General features: G+C 38.3%; 1 protein-coding gene across 4 annotated transcripts; it reads right to left on the minus strand.

Moving 5' to 3' along the window:
- Positions 1-242: 242 nt before the first annotated feature.
- Positions 243-23,755, minus strand: LOC109993901 (casein kinase I). 4 transcript variants are annotated; one of them, XM_065954429.1, is made up of 12 exons: positions 23,628-23,755; positions 17,496-18,531; positions 17,197-17,266; positions 15,436-15,584; positions 14,352-14,586; positions 13,955-14,040; positions 13,228-13,312; positions 12,916-13,061; positions 12,412-12,492; positions 9,485-9,580; positions 2,531-2,637; positions 243-1,373 (listed from the first exon to the last, which is right to left on the minus strand). In XM_065954429.1, the coding sequence occupies exons 2-12, from the start codon at positions 17,742-17,744 to the stop codon at positions 1,319-1,321; spliced, it is 1,359 nt and encodes a 452-aa protein (XP_065810501.1). In that variant the 5' UTR covers positions 17,745-18,531; positions 23,628-23,755; the 3' UTR covers positions 243-1,318. The 4 variants fall into 4 exon arrangements, with proteins under 4 accessions (XP_065810501.1, XP_020502681.1, XP_020502684.1 ...); XM_020647025.3 differs by having other exon boundaries at positions 12,916-13,064; XM_020647028.3 differs by lacking the exon at positions 9,485-9,580.
- Between the last annotated feature and the right edge of the window lie 264 nt (positions 23,756-24,019).

Here is a 24,019-nt window from a genome sequence, read left to right on the forward strand (position 1 = left end):
AGAATAAAACCCCTGATCTCTTCATGGGTGTGACATTTATGACACAGACGCCCCAATTGAAACTAGAAACACACTTGATCAAAATAATACACTACCAGATAAATGTGGCTACTGGTCTCAGATCAGAGAAACACTTAATTAACTTATGATACACCTTAAACCCTCTGCACAAGGTTTAATGATAAACACCCATATAAGCAAAATACTCCACAACACAAGAAATATTATTCATGATTCCTATAAATGATGATCAGATTTTATTTCATTTGGTTCTTTTTTTTTTTAAATGGAGTTATCTGACTCAAAGTCAGAGAAAAAAAAAGAGGAAAAATAATCTGAAAATTTAAAATACAAGTTATTAAAAAACATCAATGAACACAAATTGAAGCTAGAAAACACAAACTTTTGGAACAACTCAAAAACACAAAGAAACAGGTTCCAAACCGTGGACAATCGTTTTTAGTTACAAATTAAAAGAGGAAAAAGCTTTCTCATAAACATCTTTATAAATTTATTATTCTTGTGGGTGTGAGATTTCATCTGAGGGTGCCTGAGAAGTACACAAAGCCTGGTCTGTTGCAGGAACTTGACAAAGCATCTTACCCTGTACTTCCTTTGACCAAGCAAATATAAACTTTAAAGACCATGTAAGAGAGCTGCATTCAGTTTTCTATCAAAGTCTTTTATGAGGAAAGTGTGTTTGTACATATGTATATGTTTTGTGAGCAGGTGTAGTCTGGCAGTCTCATCGTCTATCCATATCCTTTTTTTGCTCCGTATCTCCCAGAAAACCACTTCTCTCACTTCTGAACCAGTCAGCAAGGAAGAAAAAAAAAAAACATACAAAATAAAAATCCCCCAAAAATAAAGAGAACGAGGCAGGCTGCAAGCAAACCATGTGAATCCAGTTTTCAGACGATTAGCTTGCTTTTCAAAGACTTTGAATAGTTTTTGTGTTCACTTGTTTCCCACAGCAGTTTGTTTTGATCCAGTTCCAGTTCCATTGGAGGCGATAATTACAATGAGACACCACTGTTAGTCCAAACTTACAGCTCTGAGACTGAACAGCAAACATATGTTACTCATGTTTGTCTAGTCAGTCCAGAGCAGAAGAGATCAGTCTGTCGGCTTTAGCAATCATAGTCTGCTTCCATAGTCGAGCCAGCCCAGCCGACCCAGGACGGGACCTCCCACAGTAGAGGGGGCAGTTCTGAGGACTAAGGAGGGAAGTTAAAGAGAGCTATAGCAAGAGGACTAACGACAGAGAGAAAAGTAAATTGAGATAGGGGAAAAAAGGAGACAAGGTAGTGTATCCTCTTCATTTGTGTCTCTGGATAGCTTTCCTCTTCCTCCTCTTAAAGAAACAGCAGCACCTGCAACACAAAACACATTCAACAGACTTTAAATGACAACTTTTCGCTCAAATAAATCTTAAACTTTTACTAGAAATGCACGCAATTCAATAAAATAAATTACATTTTATAATATATATTGTCATTGGGACTGCACAATATTGGAAAACTGACATATCAATAACATTTGTCTGTCATATCAGAATAAAAAGAAAAAAGGGAAATGATTCCATATGTTGTTTTTTTTTTTACCTAAAGTCTGTCTAATAAGTCAGAACCCCTTCTTCCCACACTGAAGGGACCTCAGATCTGAACTGTGTTTGAATTAAGGTTCTGTAGAGAAGCTCAAAGCGAAGTCATAACGGACTTTAAGCACAAATGTAAAAGAATTTTGCCAAGTGCAGAGATGTTAGTAAAAGTGGATTGTTTTCCCTTTTTTGCATCTGCATAGAAGTTGGGCTGCATCATTCTGAATACATAAAGACATGCATGGAGGCCTTGTTGATACCAAATTATAGAAGGTGACAAAAATACCAAAATGAAGGCAGTAATGAATATGCCTGCAAAGAATGATTTAACCCTTCACCACACAAAGACTTGAGTGCGAATTGGTGGGTTTTAACCATACCTAGATCACCTCTTTTGGGAGACACTCTGTTATACACTCCCATTTCATATGAGAACAGCAGAATCTATTGGCTGCATTGAAGAAATACCTTTTATCCCCTTTCCTTTCCATGCTGTTCATTCTTGAGTGCATCATACTTCTCTTTATGAAAGCCTGTGTGCGTCTCTGTTTGTGTGTACAGTATATGTGTGCATGTCAACATGCTCGTATGTCAATCAGTATCTAATCATGTCTAATGATATCTTCAGACACTTTACAAAAAGAGCAGGTCTTGACAAACCCTTGTTATATTTAAATATGTGTACGTATGGCTGCACATGCTGAATTTGTCCAGGTATTTTATAAAGTCCTTTCTTGTGAAAATCTTTTAATTAGGACTTCAATATGAGGCACGTTGGTAAAAACCTGTTTTAAAGCACTCATTGATACATTTGACCATGACTTTTTGTAAACAAACACTTGTTTTAATGCTGCTATTCAGAGAACAAAAAGCAATGACAGCCAAAAGACAGTCCACATACTGACATAACATTTGTGTGCATGTCCTTACTTTGTATCATCAGCCACTTCAACCTCTGCATTTGCTGTGATTGGTGCATTGGAGTGTCCTGCTGTGGGGTCATCTGTATTCAGCTCCCCATTCGTTGAACTCATCACCTGGTGGTGAGAAATGAAAAAAAAGATGATAAGTAATGGAATGAGTGACACGTTTTTTGCGTGACAAAATTGAGAAAACTTAAAATCCACGTTAAGGCAAATAAATATGAAAACTGTGGGAAAATGAAAAATGACATGCTTCCTCACTAAAGGTTAAAAAAGGTTATTTTTCACACCAAAACAACATTTAACACATTTTAATTTATATTTGGTTACTTGTCTATTTTTCTATCAATTCCTTGTATGTGTAAAAGTACTTGGCAATAAAAGCTGATTCTGTTGGTAAAAGAACAACCAAAGGTGGCTAACTTCTCAATGAGGGTGGCAGCGTCAAACTCTGTGTCTTCAATACCCCATTTCTCAAGGGAGTATGCAGGGGATAACTACAAGATCAAGACCCAGAGGGGAAAACAAATCTCATTTGAAAGAAACACTGACTTCCACCTGCAGCCGCAAACAATGGCAGACGCAGGTGAGATAAAACAACTAACTGTGGAGCTGAAGGACTCAAACTCCTGACAAATGAAGGGCTTCCATGTGGAATTTAAACAGTTAGGATCAGACAAAGTAGGACACAAAGAAATGATTGCAGAAAACAACAGACAAGACGTGGAGAAGGCAAACACAACAGTATTGAGGCTGGAGACCAGGATGAGGGAACTGGAGATGAAGAACTTGAGCACCAGGAAACACGAGCTTAACAGATGCATAATGGAAAAGGGAGATCTGATCACAAAGGTTTTATAGCACACAGACCAAGAGCATGTGATTACAATGTCTACTGAAGAGATCGATTGATCAAATGGAGCATTAAAAGTCAGCAGTATTTTTTTTCTCTTAGTTTCAGAACACTATGCATAAACAGTTTACATGTACAAGATGTTTCTTTTTTTTTTTTTTTTTTTTTTTACAAAGATTGCCGAAATAAACAAAATTAGAGTTTCTGATAACAGTCTTAGTGTTCAGTATTAGTTCTGTATGATACTGTCTTTTCATTGCTGTGACTTTACCCATAATTCAGAATTTTCACAGACAATCAAACAGTATGTGGTAGAGTGTTTCAAAGCAAATACAAAGGGTATACTTATTGAAACGTTTTTAATGTTTGTAAGAGAACAAAACAATTCAAATAAAGTTAGAAAAAAGTGTATACATGTCGGTATGATTCTGAATATGGCAGAAGTTATAAAGACAGGATGTGGAACTGCGTAGGGGGATAAGGAGGAGAATCAGAGAGCTCTCGAGGAAAATAACAAAAAAGTGTACTCTAGAAGAGTGTCTGCAGCTTCTGATATTTCAGAATCTGTGTTTAAAGACCCTGACACACCAAGCAGTCGACAAAGAACTAGTGGTGATGAAGGCCGGCTGTGTCATCGCCTCATGTCGCCTTTTGTCTTGGCCAAAAAGTTGCACTTGAACACACTGCAAAGACTCCAGCCGACGGCCAACCACCACGTACGGTCTGCTCGTGAGAGGAAATAACTCTCCATGCCAGCAGGGGGCGGTAGTCCATTGTTATGATACGAGAAGACTGTTTTCACACCTCTGTCGCTCACCACTCGTATTATAGGTCACCTACTAATGGAGAATAATGTCTGATAAAAAGTAGAAAACGGCGCTGGCATTGTCAGCTCTTGGTCTTTTAGTGGAAAAAGAAAAGAAGAGGCGATCTCCTTGTTTTGTTTACTTTTGTTCCTTTCCTGGACGAGTATTTTTGAATGATGAACGACCATGTTGAGGGATTTCTTATGTCTTTTGTTTGGATTAAAGATATATATGAGACTACAAACAGCATTGTACATGTATGAATTTATGCAGGATTTCCCCGCATTATAAGAGATAGACTTGCAGGGACTGAATATTTTGTGCGTGACTCCAGTTGTCCCCGCGCAGAAATTCAGGCCCTGATATTGATTAAAAAAAAAAATCAGTGAAAAATAATTTGTACCTTTACTACATAGCAGAGCTGAGTTTCATTAGAGATGTCAAAAACCAGCGAGAATCATTACAAAAGTAACAATTCAAGTCACATCGCTCAATCAAAACTCTAATTGTTCAACAAAGAGGCTCAACAAGCACATGACATTTCCTTAAGCAATATTAACTTACTTCAACTAAATCAGGACCAAGCAGCTGCTCTTGATGATACATTAACGAGAGAACAGAATTCCATAATACACTGATACTCCTGACTAACTATAAAGCTGCTTAGGTTGCCCTGCCTCCTTCTACAAACACGTTTGGAAAACTCTCTTCCCCGTTTTCTACAGGTTCAGTGGAAATCAAACCCATGTCTTCACATCAACAATTCTTCAATCTCTTTTTTTTTACTAAAACCTGATAAAGACCCTATCTCACCATCAAGCTCTTACCACCTAACCCTAATCAACAATGAAAATGAAGAAATGACAAAGTCATTCCCTCTGTCACACTCAGACTAAACCAGCGTATTTAAAGATACGCTCTACACATATTATTGAATATAACCCATTATATATCTCCAACAAATTCACTATCAGTCATATTCTCACTGGACGCTGAAAAAGCCTTCAACATTAAATTGGCAACTTTTATTTGCTGCACTTTCACAATTTGGGTTTTGGAGATTAATTTATTTACTTAATAAATGTTCTTTACAAATTACCTTCGGCCACATTCATAACCAATTGAAAAATGTCACATTGATTCACTTTGCACAGCTGCTTTTTTTCCAGTTGTTAATCTTGCACTTTTTAGTACTGTGATATATCATTTTTGAAAATTAGAAAACTTAGTCAAGCCTTTGGTTTGAGGACCAGGAGAGAACATTTCTTTTTACTTTTATGTTGCACACTACCCCCCTAAAAGGGTGCGTAACACTACAGCTGTCCATCAAAAACAAGACATCACAGTAATTTGAAAGAAAAATCATCAGACTTTTTACAGACAACATTCTCCTTAAGCTACATCGTTGGTACCTGTACTAATTAATCTGATAAACACGTGTTATCACTACATCCCTAAGTCCTGAAGATGTTGGCACAATGTGTAAAATATATACAATGAATGAATGAATGTGATGATTTGCAAATACTGAAACTAGGGATGTAAGCGTTAACGAATTAGTGAAAATAAAGCATTCTTATGTTTAAAATCACATCGCTAGTCCCTTGAGGCGCGCCATAGGCAAGTCATTGCAGCATCCCCCTGTAGCATAGGCTGCATGTATGCCCTCTTCCCCAGTGATGAAGAGAATGACTGTGCCTTTGAATGGCTCATTTCACTTGAAAAACTCCCAGACAGCTCAGTGGACTGTAGGGCTGTGAAGGAGTTCCCACTGTGGTGATCCAGGCTGGCTCAATGTGCAGTATTATTACACCACACCACCTGACTACCGGCTCACTGATTATCATGGCACAGTTGTTCAAGAAAATAATAAAATAAGTAAAAGTAAAATTCACAACGAAAATAAAGTAGAAGGCCACATACTATTTGCGGGGTGAGAGCTCAAATCTGATGTGTTTCCAGGGATCCTTTTGGTGTCCATTACAAATTGTATCTTAATCAGCTGCTTCTCCTTTTTCATTTGACTGAAAGCCGAAAAGTGCCCAAAGGGAAGAAGTTGCATTCAGTTTATAGTTTGTGTCAGCTGACTTCACGGCAGTTGTGGTGGTTGCCTCCATTCTCCATGGTCGGCTTGTTAATACCACGGTTGTAAGCAGGTCAAAAGTATTATCTTGTGACATCAAACATTTTACTCATTGACTTCTCCCTTTAGCTATTTTTTTTTTTATTTACCTTGACTTTTAGTAACAAGTTCCCTTTTTCTGTGGTAAAGTTAATGTTGTAACCTTTTCTCCTCCAGGATCCTGATTCTCTTTAAAAAAAAAAAAAAGCAGTTTTGTCTCCAAACAGGAAATGAAGTTCCAGTGATTAATCATGGAAAACCAAAACGTATCGTTTGATAGCCCAAATGAAACACAATATTCAATTGAAAAAGCACAGCCAAAGTAGCTGGTGCTCAGTGATAGAGTTGGTCAACTAGAAGATGAGGTGATCAATACCCAGCTCCTGGAGCCACACTTTAAAACCCCACAGGGAAAAAGCCTTCATTTGAATATTCACACCACTCCTCTTGGCCATATCTTCCGTAAGTATAACATCCAGTTCCATTGCTATAAGGATGACACCCAGCTCTACCTATCCACCAAACCCACCTCTTCCCTCCCGCCCACTTCCCTGACTGATTGCCTGCAAGAAATCAAATCCTGGTTCACTTGCAACTTCCTCAAATCAAACAGTGACAAAACCGAGCTTCTCCTCATCAGCACCAAATCAACAATCTCTAAACTCAACAGTTTTTCTCTGGCTATTGACCACTCCTCAGTTTCTCCCTCCCCTCAGGTTAAGAGTCTGGGTGTCATCCTAGACAGCACACTATCATTCCAAGCTCACATCAATAATGTCACCCGGTCTGTTTATTTCCATCTACGTAACATTAATCGCCTCTGCCTGTCCCTCACTCCCAGCAGTACTGCCATCCTCGTCAACACCCTGGTTACATCCCGCATTGACAACTGCAACTCCCTTCTCTTTGGTCTCCCTCTCAAGTCTATCCACAAACTTCAATTGGTCCAGAACTCTGCCACTCACATCACCCGTCCTACAGCAGCTTCATCGGCTCCTGGTTAAACATTGCATCACCTTCAAAATTCTGCTCCTCACCTTAAAGGCCACAACCACAACCTCGCTCCGCTTTACCTCTCTGAACTCCTGCACATCAACACACCTACTCGCACTCTCAGGTCGTCTTCTTCCATTCAACTCACTGCACCACCCGTCTGCCCACCATGGGGTCCAGGGCCTTCAGCCGCTCTGCCCCCCACCTCTGGAACTCCCTCCCACCACAAATCCGTAATATCGACTCTCTCCATTTTCAAATCTCATCTCAAAACACATCTTTTTAAACTGATCATTCTCCAGCTGGTCTCACAACTCCTTTACATCCTCTATATTTGTGTTTTTAATGTTAATTTTATTGTTGTATTGTTACTTTGTTGTTTTTATCTCTGCTTTGTAAGGTGACCCTGAGAGTTTTGAAAGGCGCCTTTAAATAAAATGTATTATTATTACTTCTTCCTACATCAGCTGCTGAATTTGTGTTGACCTTAGTCTGTAGTAGCCCATGTCTTTAACACTTTCTTATATTTTAATATAGTTTGATTTTGTAAAATATGACGATAAGATGGTGACAGATTCATTCATGATCGTGAAAGGTTATTAAAAGCTACATCCGCCCTCTTTATGTGCATGCGCTTTAAGAAACTCTGGGTAAACTTCTACAATAATAACCAGTTTCATATGACCGTTTAGCAGGATCTCTTGTTGATCTCACTTGTCTTGTGCGTGAGGATCACAGACATTTAGGTTGTTCCCCAATATGCTCTTGTTACATTAGGCCAGTGTTACTGGAAAACTCGATCACAATTCTAAGTAGAAAACTGATTAAATAAACGTCAGAGCATGAAAATAAAATGCAGGATTCGCTAGTTTTCTTAATTCAGCCAGCTTGTGTAAAAAGAGAATCAATAGTGAGAGATGACAAAGAAAACATTTTAAACAGAAACAGAATCAACCAGTTTAAAGTGAAATGTTTTAACTTGTTGTGACTTGAAACCCTCTCGTTGCCGTTGGCAGCATTTAAACGACTGGAATCCGCTTCTTGCTGCTTACTGTTTATATTGTCTTTGTCTTTGGAGACCAGACATGATGTAAAGAAGAACAATAAAGTGCCGAACAAAATGCAGCAACCAGAGTTGTGGGGCTATGATGACAGGTTCAGACTCTGTTTCTTGTGCCCAGCACAGCCCAGATGCATCTCCGTTACAACAAATATATCTGATATCTCGCTTGTCTCAATTCCAAGTAAATATAAAGATGAGGGCTGTGGCTCATATTCGTGAGAGCAGCTTTAGATACTGTAACTCCCTACGGTGTTGTTAAAAATTGTAGCTCTGCTAAAGCTTGACAAATTTGACGCTAAACAGATTCTATCCCACTGTTCTTCTATCTTTGAATGCTTTTATTATGACAGAGCCATATCAGTGTTTTCAGCAGCAGTTTATCATAACTCTTATAAGGAGTTATGATAAGCTATAAGTGTAAGGATACTCAATGCACTGAAATGAGTTGAGTATCGCCTCACGAAGCTTGTTTGAGGAGGAAAAGGGGGTACTGTATAATCCCTATACTGTAATACAGCTCACTGATGAGGACTGTCCCTCTTAACTCTGCTCCTCCTCTCTCTCTCTGACATATCGATATATATCGAGTATCGCCATTCAGCTAAACAATCTTGAGATATGAGTTAGGTCCATATCGCCCAGCCCTATGTGATATGAATCTGAGGTCAGCCACCTCTACATGATCCCTTTCAAATAAAATGAATAAATAAACAATACTATATAATCAAACCCATTGATGGAGTCAATTTGATTTGAAAACTAGTCTTCAGAGACTATAGATGAAGTTAGTTTTAAAAACAGATAACTCAAGAACTCTTGTGATCTCAGCAATAACTGGTGACATCGTTATCTTTCTAAACACTGGTCAGGTCACAAAAAGCAGACCATATCATGTGGTCTGGTCCATATCAACAACCTAGCATCATTACCTATGCTGTTATAACCTTATGTGGGCACAATTTTCAAGTTCTACAACAACAGTCCCATGTAAAGGAAGTCTTGAGGTGTGGAGGGACAGACTTGAGGTCAGTCCTACTGCAGAGACAAAGAGGGTGACGTAAGCAGAAAGACAGACAAGTAAGCAGACAGAAAGGAAGCCGAGAGCCAACCCTTCCTGTAAGTACCTGGACAGACCCGCCCAGCCTATCAGCAGCAAGATGGGAGCCCAGCAGCTCTCGATTGGTCACTGGAGTGGGCTGGCTGCCTTTCCCCTCGGGAGACTAGAGGAAAGTCAATCGCAGGAGAATCGGAAAGGGAAGAGGAGGTGAAATGGAGGTGGTAAGGGTGGTGGAGAGGGCAAAGTGAAAGAGGACAGGTACAATGGAAGGGTAAATATCACATGAAAACATGAAGCAGTAAAACAGTAAGCAAATGAGAGATAGGTGTACCAACAGATGTAGTGGTGGGTTTAGGAAGATTGTGGTGAGGAGAAAAGAAGGGTTAGGGCGGAGTAAAAAGGAAAAAGAAAAGTGAATACAAAGTCAGTATGTGAAGGAGGAGCAACAGGAGGGTGAGCACAGATTCATAGTGCGCACTTATAGAAGGCCCATACATGAAGGTGGTATATTTTCTGTGTTACATAGACCTTTTACTAGCTTAGGTAGATGTAAATATATTAGGTTTGTATGCATATGAATTGTGCTTTATTATCCAACTCATTTTTACAACTTCATCTGCTAAACTTAACTCCGTTCCCCTGCTATTTTCTTATCCACATACACACACAACTGCTGCTCTCTGCTCTCCTTCCTCCGTCCTTGTCAAACCTTCCCCAAGTCTGTTTTTTTTTTTTATATTCACCGGCTCAAGTAAAATACTCGCATTTTGGAATGTTTCACTCAATATTCCCTAAGGCTCTCACATCAGGGGATTATGACATGCATAACTACAGTTAGTGTCTTCTCACACTCTCTCTCTCTCTCTCTCTCTTTGGTGGCCTTACAACTTACGACTTTTCAAGTGAATTCAAAGTCATAGAAAAATGTCCAAAGTATAAAAGTATAATCAAGTTATTGAATAAGAAACCTCTGCTTTCTGTCCTCCATTACAAGACTAAATATCATGTAACTATTCAAGGTTGGAATATTCATTTATCTCAAAAGAAATGCAGTTGTAGTCTTGCAGTTGGTGACCCTGCAACTTCCCCAGTGTGTAGAAATTCTTAGTCTGTGTTTAAAAGCTGAGTGTTCACACACACTGTAGTATCAATACTTAACAACCTGTTTCTATGTGAAAGTCTGCAAAAAGCTTGCATAGAAATATTTTTTAATAGTTCTCTTATTTGTATGTTAAATATATATAGAAACACTTAACTTTTACAATGCAACTAGTCTTTCATAATTAAATGCATCTGTTTACTGATTAAGCTAATGAGCAAGTGGATTAAAGACTATAAAAGAATGGCTATGGCAATATATCGTCATGTGCTTCCTGTCAATAAAAGCACATGATGATAGTTTTGAAAGACACATAACCTATGATGCAGTTCACAATAAAGCCAACAGGCGGCAGTAGAAGCCAAACTACATGATGCAAGGCACTTCCAAATCAGAACAAACATGCATGTACTCTATGCACCAGCATCAAAACTGAAAGTAAATGCACAGGAGCATTTCAGATTTTAACAAGCACAATGGTGTCAGGAGTTGGAGTCATGCATTATGCAAGCTATGCAAAAACAAGGTAAAATACTTAAGAATAAAAGACCAACCTCCCTCTACACATGATAAGTTGATAGCATCTGCATTAATAAAAGCTATGGGGTTATAAACATAATATTTTATTTAATTCTCGGATCTCTGAGAACATGAAGTTATGTGTTTGAAGGTATAGGATCCTTAAAACTATGCCTCTGTGTTTATTCTTAAACAATAAAGAACAGCTGTTTTATTAAATTATTTGTAGGATATGGTCATTATCCAAAATCAATGTGTATAACAATACAATACGTATCGAGGCCTCTGTATCGTCGTGACACGTATTGTATCGTGAGGTTGTGGGAAGTTCCCTCCCTCGTTCAGAGTTGACACATTTATAATGGCGGCCACTGCATGCCTTCTGTGCCCATAAATCAGCTTCCTCCATACAGGCAGTGTAACTATACATTACACTTTATTCAAGTAGTAGACAGTACTAAACATTAAAATGAGGACATCATTCTAATTGTTTTAAATGTAAAGGCCCTATCTAACAACAGCTAAAAAAGAACAAAGTTACTGTCATTGCTAGTTCCAACAAACACAGCTGTCCTTTTCACGTCCCCAAGCAGGAACAAAAACATTACAATTCATGACCTACCTTTATGGAACTCAACACAGAATGTTCATTAACATGAGATCCTTATGTTGCTGTGTCTCGTGTTCTCTATTAATAATGAGATGAATTTAAGCTCAACCTGCAAAATCAATACTACAGTGTCATGTTTGCTATTTGTCTCTGCAGGGGCACAAGAAGAGAAGAAGAGAAGCTCAACAAGCCAGTCTGAGACCAGTTCAGATCCTTCTTCAAGTCGTATTACCTTTAAATGCACACCCCATGAAGTATAATCTTTAATAGGTCCATTTGCATTTATAGCCTTAGTTTGTCCCAGATGAAAAATGATTCTTTGTCTCCAAAAGTGTTGTCCTACATCACTCTGTGAGAGAGGATCAAAGATGACTGATCTCCCGGTCTTGCAAACAAAACCAGCCTGGGACAAATACTTGACAGTGTCAGATATTTGAATGCTTCTACATTAATAACTACCAACCAATAGAAATGCCGTATGAAACAACGATCATCAGACCACACAAGTGCCAAGGCTGTCCAAATCATACGCAAACAATATATTGACTATCTCAAGCTCTCTTGGCAAACATTGCACATTCTGTAGGAGGTTTACTATAGCAAACTAGAAAGAGACATGTGTTGATGAAGCAGCAGTATGAGAGAGATGCAGACTGCTTCATGTGGCGACTTGGTATGTATGTGTGGTTAGACTGCAGTAAGAAGAAAATCTGATTGACTCACTAGACTGCATGTGATGAAAGAACTGTTTGTTAAGAATGTGTACCTGGTTTTTGGTCTGCAGCGCTTTATCTCGGTTACTCGTTTGAAGAGGAGTCTCACTGGATACTGGACCAATAGGAGTGGGCTTAAATTAAAAAAAAAAACATGAAAATCAAACTTTACATGAGTCATGAAGAACATTGCAGTATTCAATTGATGAATAATTCAACTGTGGCCTAAAAGCTGGACAAACTTTACATTGCCTATGCTAACTTCATTCAGTGAGTACGATGCAATACACTTCACCTCAGAGAAATTTGTTTTGGATTAAAGTGCGGCATACATTGAGCTGCCTCTGCAATAGAATCAAGACTACTCAGATCACAATCTACAAAGCAACTTCAAAATAAAGACATAAGTGTAACTTCATGTTATGACTTCCATCAGTTCCTGTTTAAACAAAAAATAAATCAAACATTTTATCACTTCTGAAGTGATATCTCAGCTTTCACCTTTTCCTAAACCTTGAGTTAATTTCATTGTTAGACTGCTAAGAAACCACACTAACCAGAGGCTTTCCAGTCCAGTCATACTGGTAGTCAAAGATGTATCCATTTCTGTCAAAGAGGTCTGTAAACAGTTTCCTCAGATAATCGTAGTCCGGCTTCTCAAAGAAGTCAAGGCGACGCACATATCGCAGGTAAGTGGCCATCTCTTCTGTTACAGAAAAAAGGGCGTCCATAAAAACAATTCACACACACACAAACCCACAGTTACATTGTTTTGCACATAGACAATTCAAATTTATTAATGCTCTATTCAACAGTCGCACAGCAATTCTTCATTTTTTTTTTTACAAGTGCGTTTCCTCCATACAAACCTGGAAAATTTTCACAGAGGACCTCTATTGGTGTGTCTCTCTTTGTGTCACCGATCTTCTGATAACGCTCTTTCAGAGTGTCCGCCTAATTACAAGTGAGACAGAAATGTATTTATAACAGGTAATAGAAAGATCCAAGGCAACTTTAGACAGAGGTAAGTAAAAGACCACTACTACCTGTCCACTCAAACAACACAATGCTCTCTGTGCACTGCTGGTGCAAACTCTAAAAGTAAATACTCTGTGGCACAGCCTATATGGAGCCCACCTTAACCAGTACCAGAAGACATGATAGTTATATTGGTAATTCACACAGTGGAAAGGTTCCTCACATAACAGAGTGTGTGCCTTGAGCATCCCTCCAACAGTTTCTGTCAGCAGCAGCAGTACATATTTACATTTTACAGACGGGGCACACACAGGTTTGACATGCAGTGCTCCAACCAAAAGATGCACTAATGTAATATCAAGCACACTTTCTTCAGAATCAGAATCGGGGTTTATTGCCGAGTACATTTACACATACAAGGAATTTGACTTGGTGTATTGGTGCTTGTCGATTAGTCAGAAAATGAGAACCTGGGGAGTTGTTGCTTTGCATCAAACTACAAAAAAAAGATGACACATTGCAGTTAATCTGCTTCACTATTGCATGCTCTGCAGTGTTCAATGATATATCATGCAGCCCTAATAAACACACTGGATGATAGTTTAGATTCCTCCCCACCTTGAGTCCCTGCCAGGGCAGGCTGCCTCGCAGGAAGTACATAAACATATGGCCAAGAGCTTCCAGGTCATCCCGCCTGCTTTGTTCTAAAAAAAAAAAACACACAAAATAATTCTGTTTAATTCTACACATCCCTTACTAAAGTACAATGTCTATATGGTTAGACACACTGGATGGTACTAACAATACCACTCCTGTGGGAAAGGCAGACACATTAAACCATTCTTTAACTTATTTACGAGTTTTAACCTAAACTTAATTTACCACTTCATTTTTAAAGTCACATTAATTTTCATCAACTCTACCTTTACCTTTCTGTATTCCACCAATAATAATTGTCTGAATTTCATCCTTACCTATTATTTGATACTATATATAGGACATAAGAAATGCTCACCTTTCCCCAGGTGTGTATTGATGCTCATATATCTAGCAGTTCCAGTCAGACTCTTGTGTTCTCTGTATGGGATGTGTTTCTTGGTCTCTGGGTCGATGTATTCTTTTGCCAGGCCAAAGTCTATGATGTGGATGGTGTGCTGCCTTTTGGAGCCAGGACGTCCCACCAAAAAGTTCTCAGGCTTCACGTCTCGATAAATCAGGCTTCTGGTGTGAACAAACTCCATACGGGTTATCTAAATGAAAGAGCACAGCAAAAAAAAACAAAAAAAAAACAATAACAACAAGAACAACACTTTGAAGTCCAACAATGAACCAAAAGTGTTTTAAAGTTAAACAACTGTTTGCTTTCTGTACCGTTGGGTGCAGACAAGAAAGCAAATCACCAAGAAAACCTGTGGTACTGAAATTATTGTCAAGCGGTACACAATAGAAAAACCTCTACATCAATCAAAACGCTTCTGCCCCCTGCTCTTCTGAGAAAATCAAAAGCAGATATTTATCATTTTCTCAGTGTGCTGTGCGCGTGCAAGTATGTGTGTGTATGTGTACGAATATTGTGAATATTCATTAACTTTGTAGGGAGAAAACTCAGGAATAGCAACAAGAGCAGGACGGGGGCAGAATAATCCAAAAAGTTAACAAGCATGGTATGGAAAGGTAATTTAGCATTAATCATAATCACCTTTTTATAATAGAATAGAATAGAATTACTTTATTGATCCCAAACTGGGAAATTGTGGCGTTACAGCAGCAGGTTATCCAAACACTAATATTAGCAAATAAACACAATATAATATTAAATACAAAGTAAATAAGTACTAAACATATAAAAACTAAGAATGAGAATATATACAACCAGGATTTAACTTCTAGTCTTTAATATGAAAGATTAAATACAATTATAAGTAATCTATATATTTTAAAAAACTATACGTTTGTTTTCATTCACTCAAAGCTAGATCACAGCAGATCCCAAGCCAGCTATTAGCTGCAATACTTCCTGCCTTACAAAAGGCTGACATTAAGCTGCTAGCACTTGGAGGCTCTTTGGCCCTTCTGTCTGAACCCTGTGTTAATCTTACCAGTTGTATGGCTATCATGAGTACAGTCTTTAGAGAGAAGGTCCGGTCACAGAGGTCAAAAAGATCTTCTAAGCTGGGTCCGAGTAGTTCCAGAACCATAGCATTGTATTTACCACATGGTCCGAAGTAAAACACCTGGGGTACACCCTCTGCATGAACAGATGAAAAAAGAAAAAGGCTTTGTCACAGCCACAGGCATATTTATTAATACAGTAAAAAAGCTAATTCAAATGCAGAATACCTTTTACTATCTGGGTGTGGCTGCACATTTTGACAACTAAACTACAATCTCAATGAAATGCTGGTAAACTTTGTTAATGTTGTTGTCTGAACAGTGAAGCTTCTGTTATTATACTTTCACTCATGTTCCACACGTCACATTCATGCATTGCCCTGGATGCATCCAGAAAACAGTAGGACCTGTATATTGTTTGTCAATTGTCAAGTTGTCAAAATCAGGTGAAGCATTAGCAAACCCTTCCCTGCTGATCTGAAGAGAATGCAAGGAAACAGAGCAGAAGTTATTATTATATCTGTCATTGTTGGACTTACTGAATTGAATACTTAGATTACCCCTTTGTCTCTCTTCTCTATAGACCAGTTTGATGTGCTTGATTTTGGTCATTTTTGCAAAAGGCTGCAGAATGGGTCAAAGCAAACCAGCATGTATTAGCAGACAAGATAGAGTTGCCTGATGCTCTGAAGATCTTGCAGGGGCTGCACTTTGGGTTGAAAAAAACTTCTTATGAACATGAGAAGGAATCAATCTTGGAGCCATTCAATATTGAGGTTTATAAGAGATTATAGAGACCTTTTGACATACTGTGAATGCCAGATTGATGACAAATGACAGGGTTCCAACGTGTTCTGAAAATGTCTTGGTAAATTTGTTGACTTGTATTGTACAACTTATGCACTAATATGGTTAAAGTGTAACACAAGCTTCATTATTTTCAGTTTGCATGTTTGTTTGTTTTTTTACAAGGCACATGTTTCATTTCGATTAGACAGAGTTTAGTTAAATTGCAAAACTAAGTTAGTCTCTTTTTAAAATATAAATTGATCCAAGCCTTCCAATACAGAGAAATCCCAGAGTGTTTTTGTATGTGACTAAAATGACTCCAAAAAAGCCAAAAAGTTAGTAAAGTCATGTTCTGTGTTGCTCTCTGATGTGTGACTTTACTTCCCTTTCTTTTCGGCTGTAACTAAGCACGCTTCATTTCCACATAAAGCCATGATGCATGTGTTGTATAATGTACAGGAGGTAGGCCTGGTAAGAACAGAAGATTGTTTACAAATACAAATCGTAAAATGCTTCAACCTGAAGTGTGTACCGAATTTTATTTAGTTATTTTCTTGCATGCTTTTCTTGGCCTGACAGTGAAGCCTACAACAGAATGAGCCGAGGAGTGGAGGTTTGCAGCGAGACCATCTTGGTACACTCAGGGCGCGGTCACACTGGCACTCCGTACCGTGCCATACTGAAGCATGATTACCCCCCCTCCTCACCATTCCACCGCTGGCCTTCACGGCCTGCGGTGGAATGGTGAGGAGGGGCACGGTACAGATTGCCAGTGTGACCGCGCCCTAATGCAGTATATGATGACATTGATCTTCCACAGGTCAAAAGAGAAGTAAACAGTGACAATGTGTTGATGTGGAACTGAATTCCAAACAGGGAGAAAATGGTTTGATACTGTTCTTAAAATGATTGTAAAAAAATCTTAAATACGAAATCTGGCATAAGAAAAGATTCCTCACCTGAACATCCCAGCTGTTTGTAGAATCGATACTCTAAGTGAAGTTGTGGTGCCCGTGACTTGATAGGCTCCTACAAATCAGGATTATGTTCAATTAGATTAATTATCTTTCAGTTCAACTTATTATTTATGTTACATACAGACAATACTGGAATATTCTTGCTAGCCAAATCTGAATGAAATATTTTCAAGGTGTATAAAGTGAAAATGTCTTGTGTTTTTGGCTTTTATTTAAAGTAGTTCAAGTAGCCTGTGCTAGCCTCCAACACTATCAACAAAATAAAAAGGAATTATTTTTACCAGTTTGATTGCAACATATTCATTGGTGTACAGGTTCTTTCCAAGTCGTAGCTCTCCAAAGTTTCCACAGCCGATCTTCTTCCCAACCCGGAAGTTTGGTCCAACCATAAGAACCCCGGAGTTAGAGCCAGCACCCCGACCACCATGCCCTGATCGACTCCCTGCCTTCGAAGACATCCTCTTTCCCTCTTCTGTCTCTCCCTTACCTCCACCACCCCCTCCTCCTACTCCTCGCTTGTCAAAGTCCATCAGTTTGTGGTAGCCTGGCCTCTCCACGGTTAAGCCGATTCCATTCAACCAAAAAAACTACCAAAACAACTGCTTAGCAGCAAGACTTTCAGGGGGGGTCTACTCTGGCCTCTTGTTAATGAAACTGGGGTTGGAGACTGATGTTAGAGGACAGATTTTAAACTGTGGCAACTGGGTAGCTACTGGCTACTCTCACTAGAATACGAGATGAATTGAAAATTCAAAATAATCTCATATTGAACCACAGTTTAGTAAGGCTAGTGCTTAGTACTATAAAAAGAGAGAAAGGTGAGCAATACTGTGATTGTTTAATGGATAGAAAGATGATTCAATGAAAGCAAAATAAAAAAAGATGGGAGGGTAAGGGACAAGACTTTATACTAGTTTAAAGCCCCTTGCAGGGGCCAGAGATGGTGATGGAAAGGGATAATGACCTGATCCGTCACCATATGTGGCTAGCCAAATGCTAACATTCTATAAAGAATTTATGAAGCTTTTCAGGCTTCAGGCTCAGACATAACTGTCCACCATGACAGCCATACACCTGACCCACATACAGAATGTGACAGTAGTAGTATGTTAACTTTATCAAAAGATAAATTTTAGATGTTTCCTTTTAAACCAATCTGTTTGTTTTATTTATATACTGCCATAGGTCAGTGGTTGTTGCAAATGGTGTCCACTGTCTGACAGACTGGTAATATATGACACAATTTCCTGGTGCTATCAATCATCAGGTGAAGCCTTGGTCCCCAGGTCCAAAGAACGGAGCAGGGGTTTAAAACACCTGGAAGACAGAGTGGAGAAGAATGACAAATAATGTATTAAATATTGCTGTCTATTGCTTCCATTGCATGAGTAAAATGACAGTAAATCATCTGAGGAAAACTTCTAATTGCAAAGGAACAATATAATACGATAAAATACGATGCAATGCTACACTTTATTGTCCCTTTGGGAAAATATATCTTGGACCCCAAGTGCTGCATATATTTCGCTGCCTCCACAGTAGTATAAATAAATGAAAATAAATTAAAGCAAACAATATTCCACATGTAAACAGAACTACATATCTACATTTTTTTTCCTTATGATTTCTTGAGTTATAAATAAAACTAAACAACCAAACATGGTGTCATGAATGTCACACACTGTATGGGGGCGACAGTTTTTATTAAATGGCTCTGTTTCAATTTTGAAAACAATACATGTTATCCTAACTTTAAGGTAACTTTATTTGTACCCTTAAGTAGATTTGGTTTACAGTGAGTGAGTCAGGCCTCCTTTTACATTCAAACGACAGCACAAAACATGATGAAGTGACAACAGAGCTCAATACTAAGTAGTTAAGAGATTGGTCTTTTAAGCTGACCTGCTTTCCATCCACACTTCCCCCTGACATCACAGGACCATAAAAACAAATGGACTAAACGAGTCGACACAAACCAAAAGTTCCTCACAGTACTTCACCTCCTTCTGTAAAATAATTAAAAATGGAAATCAAGAATTTTGAGGATTACGTCAGTCTTATGAATCGAGCAAAGTGGATTTTTATCTGCCACTTTTTTCTCAAATAAATAAAGACCCCTGATTTAGCCAAACCCACCAAAATAAGACAAATTAAATTGACGCTTATGATTCAAATAGTACTAAGGCATAACTGGTAAATTCTATAAAGGTTTTACCTTCATGAATAAAGATACAACGGGTTACTTTAGACAGCGCTGGGAAAAAGAGACCAATATAAAATAAATATCAGAAGAAGGCAAGGGGTTAGGGTAAGTTTTCTGGGAGTTTGTTCCAGATATAGGGAGCATAGAAACTGAATGTGTTTGGTTCTGACTCTGGGGACAGAGAGCAGACCTGTTCCAGACGACCTGAGCAGTCTGGATGGTTCGTGATTAATCAGGAGGTCACTAATGAATTTTGGCCCTAAACCATTAAGCGCATGGATTCCAATTTGGAAAAATCAATCCACTTCAACAAAAACAATTTTTGACGAGACTTCTGCTGGAAAAAACAAATATGATTTTTCATTACCCCAAATAATTAGTAAAAATTAAGTGGTTCTCCAGTTTCTCGGTCTCACAGACTGTGTACATGTTTTTTGGTCTTGGCCACATGTTCAACCCTTTTGGAAAGATGTGTGACTATAAAGTGCAGAGACTCTGAACAACATCACATTTCTCTTTCACATCTCTCTACGTTGGAAAAATTCCTGAAGGTCTCTGTAATAAGGACATATTCCTTCTAAAGATTTTTCAGGAGGCAAGTCAAAAAGCACTTACTAAATATTGGCTTCAGAGGGACCCTCCCATTATGAAACATCATGAATTCTAATAGCAGTATGGAAGAAAAAAAAACTTGTTGAAAACTAAAATATTTTTCACACATAACCAAAAACCTTAATATTTTGATTGTCCTCCTTTGGCCTTGATTACAGCTTGCATTCTTGCTGGCATTGTTTGTACTTTGCAACAGCCTCTTTTGTTACTGAGTTCCAAATAGTTTCTAGCTGTTCCCACAGACTTGATTTAGATTCAACTTTTGTGAAATAAATAAATTTAATCGACTAAATTCCAAATTTGTTCAATAGGATTCAAATCCGGACTTTGACTTGGCCGGTCCATCAGTTCCAGTATTCCAGATTACTTTTTCTTGGTCAAAGAGTCTCTGCACAGATTTAAAGTATACTTGGGCTCATTGTCTTGTTGGTATGAACCCAATTTCAAACTGAATTCCCCTTTTTATACCCAAATTTGAGCCGGCTCACTGTGCTTTACCTTTTTTTTTTTTTTTTTTTAAACAGTAAATTTGAAAATTCATGGATAACAATTACGATTATATTTTAACATTAAAAATATCATTTGGGTTAAAGAGCTTCTACGTTCTGATTCTACTTCTACTGTTTCTACGTACAGAAACATAAAAAATGTGGCATACAGCTGTGGCATACATGGTGGTCTAATGAATGTGTTAAGCACTGTATATCTTTTCGTTAGAATTTCCCGTGCATTATGTAATGTACTTGTGCCTTTTACATTCTCGTATTTGATTTTACTTTCTAACACTTACTGCGTTTCCCCTTTTCAAAGAATCTTTATGGTGCAGATTTTACAAATTGCATCATCAAAATCGGGGAAACCGATAACGTGTTATCTCAAAAGACCATACTTTGTTATATTATTTAAGAGCGCCAAAATCAATCTTTAAATGCAAGCACTTTTCAACATTGTCCACAATCAAAGGTCATTTTTCACAAATACTAATTAAGTGTAGTAAAACTTTTGACAATTTAAATTTAAAATGGTAACTGGTAAATAAAATATGAACTAAATAATTTGTTGTCTATTTTTCTGGGATCCACAAAACCGCTTGCCACAGGCTATGAGGCTGCACCATAATATAAAAAAGATAAAGCTGTTTCTCCAAAAGAAGAAAAAGCGTGAAAAAGCAGAAAGTGTGAAAAGTGTGAAAGCGAGAAAAAGCAGAAAGTGTCTTTTTTGGCTCATGTGGATGAAAGACACCAAATCCCAGAATGCACAGCACCGCAGGCCAGTCCCACTAAGGTCCTCTAGTTCAGAATGAGAAATACTTTATTAATCCCAGAGGGAAATTCGATCGTTACAGTATAGTAATAAAAACATTTACAGACATATTTACTTCAACACATAAGGCCGTTGCCTCAACTGATTCAGAGATTTCTTCCAGAATTGATCTTGGAAATTCCTGGCAGAAAACAGACTCTCTGTCTGTGTCCATAGACAAACAGTGAGAGCACCGACACTACCAGTCCGCCCCAGCTCGAGCCCGGCCCGGGCTCCTCGTCCTCACCACCGCCGACAGGCAGGCCTTATGTTTCGACACAAGACCGGCCTGTCGGCAGCAGCCATCACACTGCTATATTTATATTTTTTCGTCATTATCAGCTTTCTCCATAGAGCCCTTCAGCATAGCTTCCAAGCAATATGGCGGACGTTAAGTTTCGATTCTGGGAGTGAGTTTCCACCCACTGATCTGTGATTGGTCTGTAGCTTCAGTGGTCGAAAATATGAGGAACTAGCATTGCAGTTTCACCCTGCTAACCGCAACAGCTTCCAGTGACGCAATATGACGATATTTGCGTCACTGGAAGCTCCTTTTCAGACTTAGAAATACAAAGATTTCTCGTCTCAGGGGAAAATGAGGGCTGGATGCACGACCATTCAAAAATACTACCAGGTTTCTAATGATACAAAGCTTAATGCAAATGGATGAAGTATGCCTTTAACATGTTGCTCTGGATGGCCCATTTCAGTGATACATGAGTGGGTCTTACATTTATGTTCTTTTGATTAACCTCACTTCAATAAAAAACAAAACAAATAAAATAATATACAAATTAGGAATGCTCAATATATTGTTTGAAAAGCATATTTGGGAAATGCAAATGTACAATAGTCACATCGCACGGTGTGTAATGTCAAATATGTGACCTGAAACTCTCATGCTGCAACTTTATAAATGCAAAACTAAAAAATCCAGTTTCTTTGTTTACCAAGGCTAATTTACAATAACAGTTTGTCCATTTTAGTGCTGATCATTCCTTAAACATGTAGAGAACTGACCACTGTGTATGCAGAGCATGTTTGTTCCCTGCCTGCAAAATGTAAACAGGCATTCAATGCTTCTGCCGTCACAGAAACTTAAGCATGATGCTGGAGGCAGACACTTGAATATCAACAGTTATCCTCTTCTCAACGTAAATCTGTGTCCTGAACATGCTTGCCAAAATCAAAACATAGCTTTTTATGAATTGACATTTCCCAGTTCCGCTCTCTCTTTGCTCTGCAGCTAGTTGGATGATTATGAAACCCTCTTTTTCAAATACATTTAGTTTGACTACCTTAAGTGCACTTTCTACGTTGCAGTCCACTGTGTGCTATGAAATGTTAGGATGGTGTAAAAAAAATTAGATTTTTCCCCTTAGAACATCAACATTGCCTCACTGGAAAACTAGCAAATGTGTATAAGCAGGCTGTTGATGGTGTCGATGATAATAAAACGCTTTTATGCTTCTAGCCAACCTTTTAATTTCAGACTTCCCAGCAAGTCTGGAGAAGGTCTTTATTGAAAATGTTAGTTATAGCTAGCTTTGCCAATATGGCCTCGTTTCACCACCCACACTCCAATTGTTAACTTACCTTAGCTGCACCACTCGTGGCTGTATTTGCAAGTAAATATATAAACGCCAGCATGAAAGGCCGTAAATAAAAGACTGTTTAAGACAGTTTTGAGGTGTCAATATTTCAAAGAAAGCTTATAAGTTATGGTGCTCTAAAACCAGGGGAGCTCCAGATTGCTATTGGAGCTAATGGTAACTAATAACGACAGCAGCAGATTATCTTCTCTCCGATAACTAGACCCCTACAACATTACCCCATAGTATATTGAAGCATAATTCAGAAAAATAAAGTATATTTGATTTTATCAAACACCAAACTATAAATCAAGCTTGGTATCCCGACAAGTTTGGTCTAGGCCACAGTAATGTTAGTTTGTATGAGTGTTTGGCCTCACAGTAGCTTGACAACGTTAGCATAAAAGTAACAAATTTGAAACGACGAAGTGGGGAGAAAAGAGAAGCAAATAAAGCGACGCATAGTTTACGTCAAATAAAGTACAGTAGTGAATAAAAAGATTGACAGCAGCATCAACAACTAGCTACCCAGCTAATGTTCACTAGACGCAGCCTGATAGGAGCTAAAAGTGGCTAACATGTTAGCCCTTCAGCTAAGTAGCCAATGTTGGCTAACACTGAATATCTGCCATACATTGTCAATCATAAATAAAGCTAGCCAATTTAATACAAATGTTGTTCAAAGTTACAAAAATCGTTCATACCTTAACAAGTTGTCTTTCTGCCGGTTTTGATCTACGCTTGAAAAAGACTCTTCTGGTTTTCTTCCTCTCGTTTCCCTGCTCATCTCTTATTCTGTGTGATGTTTGGTTTACCCATCTGAAACCGTCACTAACCATAATGCAATAGTACAGCGCGGCAAGATCAAGAGGCAGAGGCGTGAACTGCTTACAGGAATCTTTTATCTGTTTATTTAGAGAGAAAAGTGTATTAACTGTCAAAGCACGTATGTGTTTTTCTCTGTTTTAAAATCTATATTATCAATGGAGTCAGAAAAGAGGTAGGCTACATTGTTATATTAACCCAACACTCCAGCACATTTAAGATAAAATACAAAAACAAATGACATTTCATCAATGAAGTAGAAGGCATTTTT

Source organism: Labrus bergylta, chromosome 4 (assembly GCF_963930695.1).
Source record: "Labrus bergylta chromosome 4, fLabBer1.1, whole genome shotgun sequence".
NCBI classification, from domain to species: domain Eukaryota; kingdom Metazoa; phylum Chordata; class Actinopteri; order Labriformes; family Labridae; genus Labrus; species Labrus bergylta.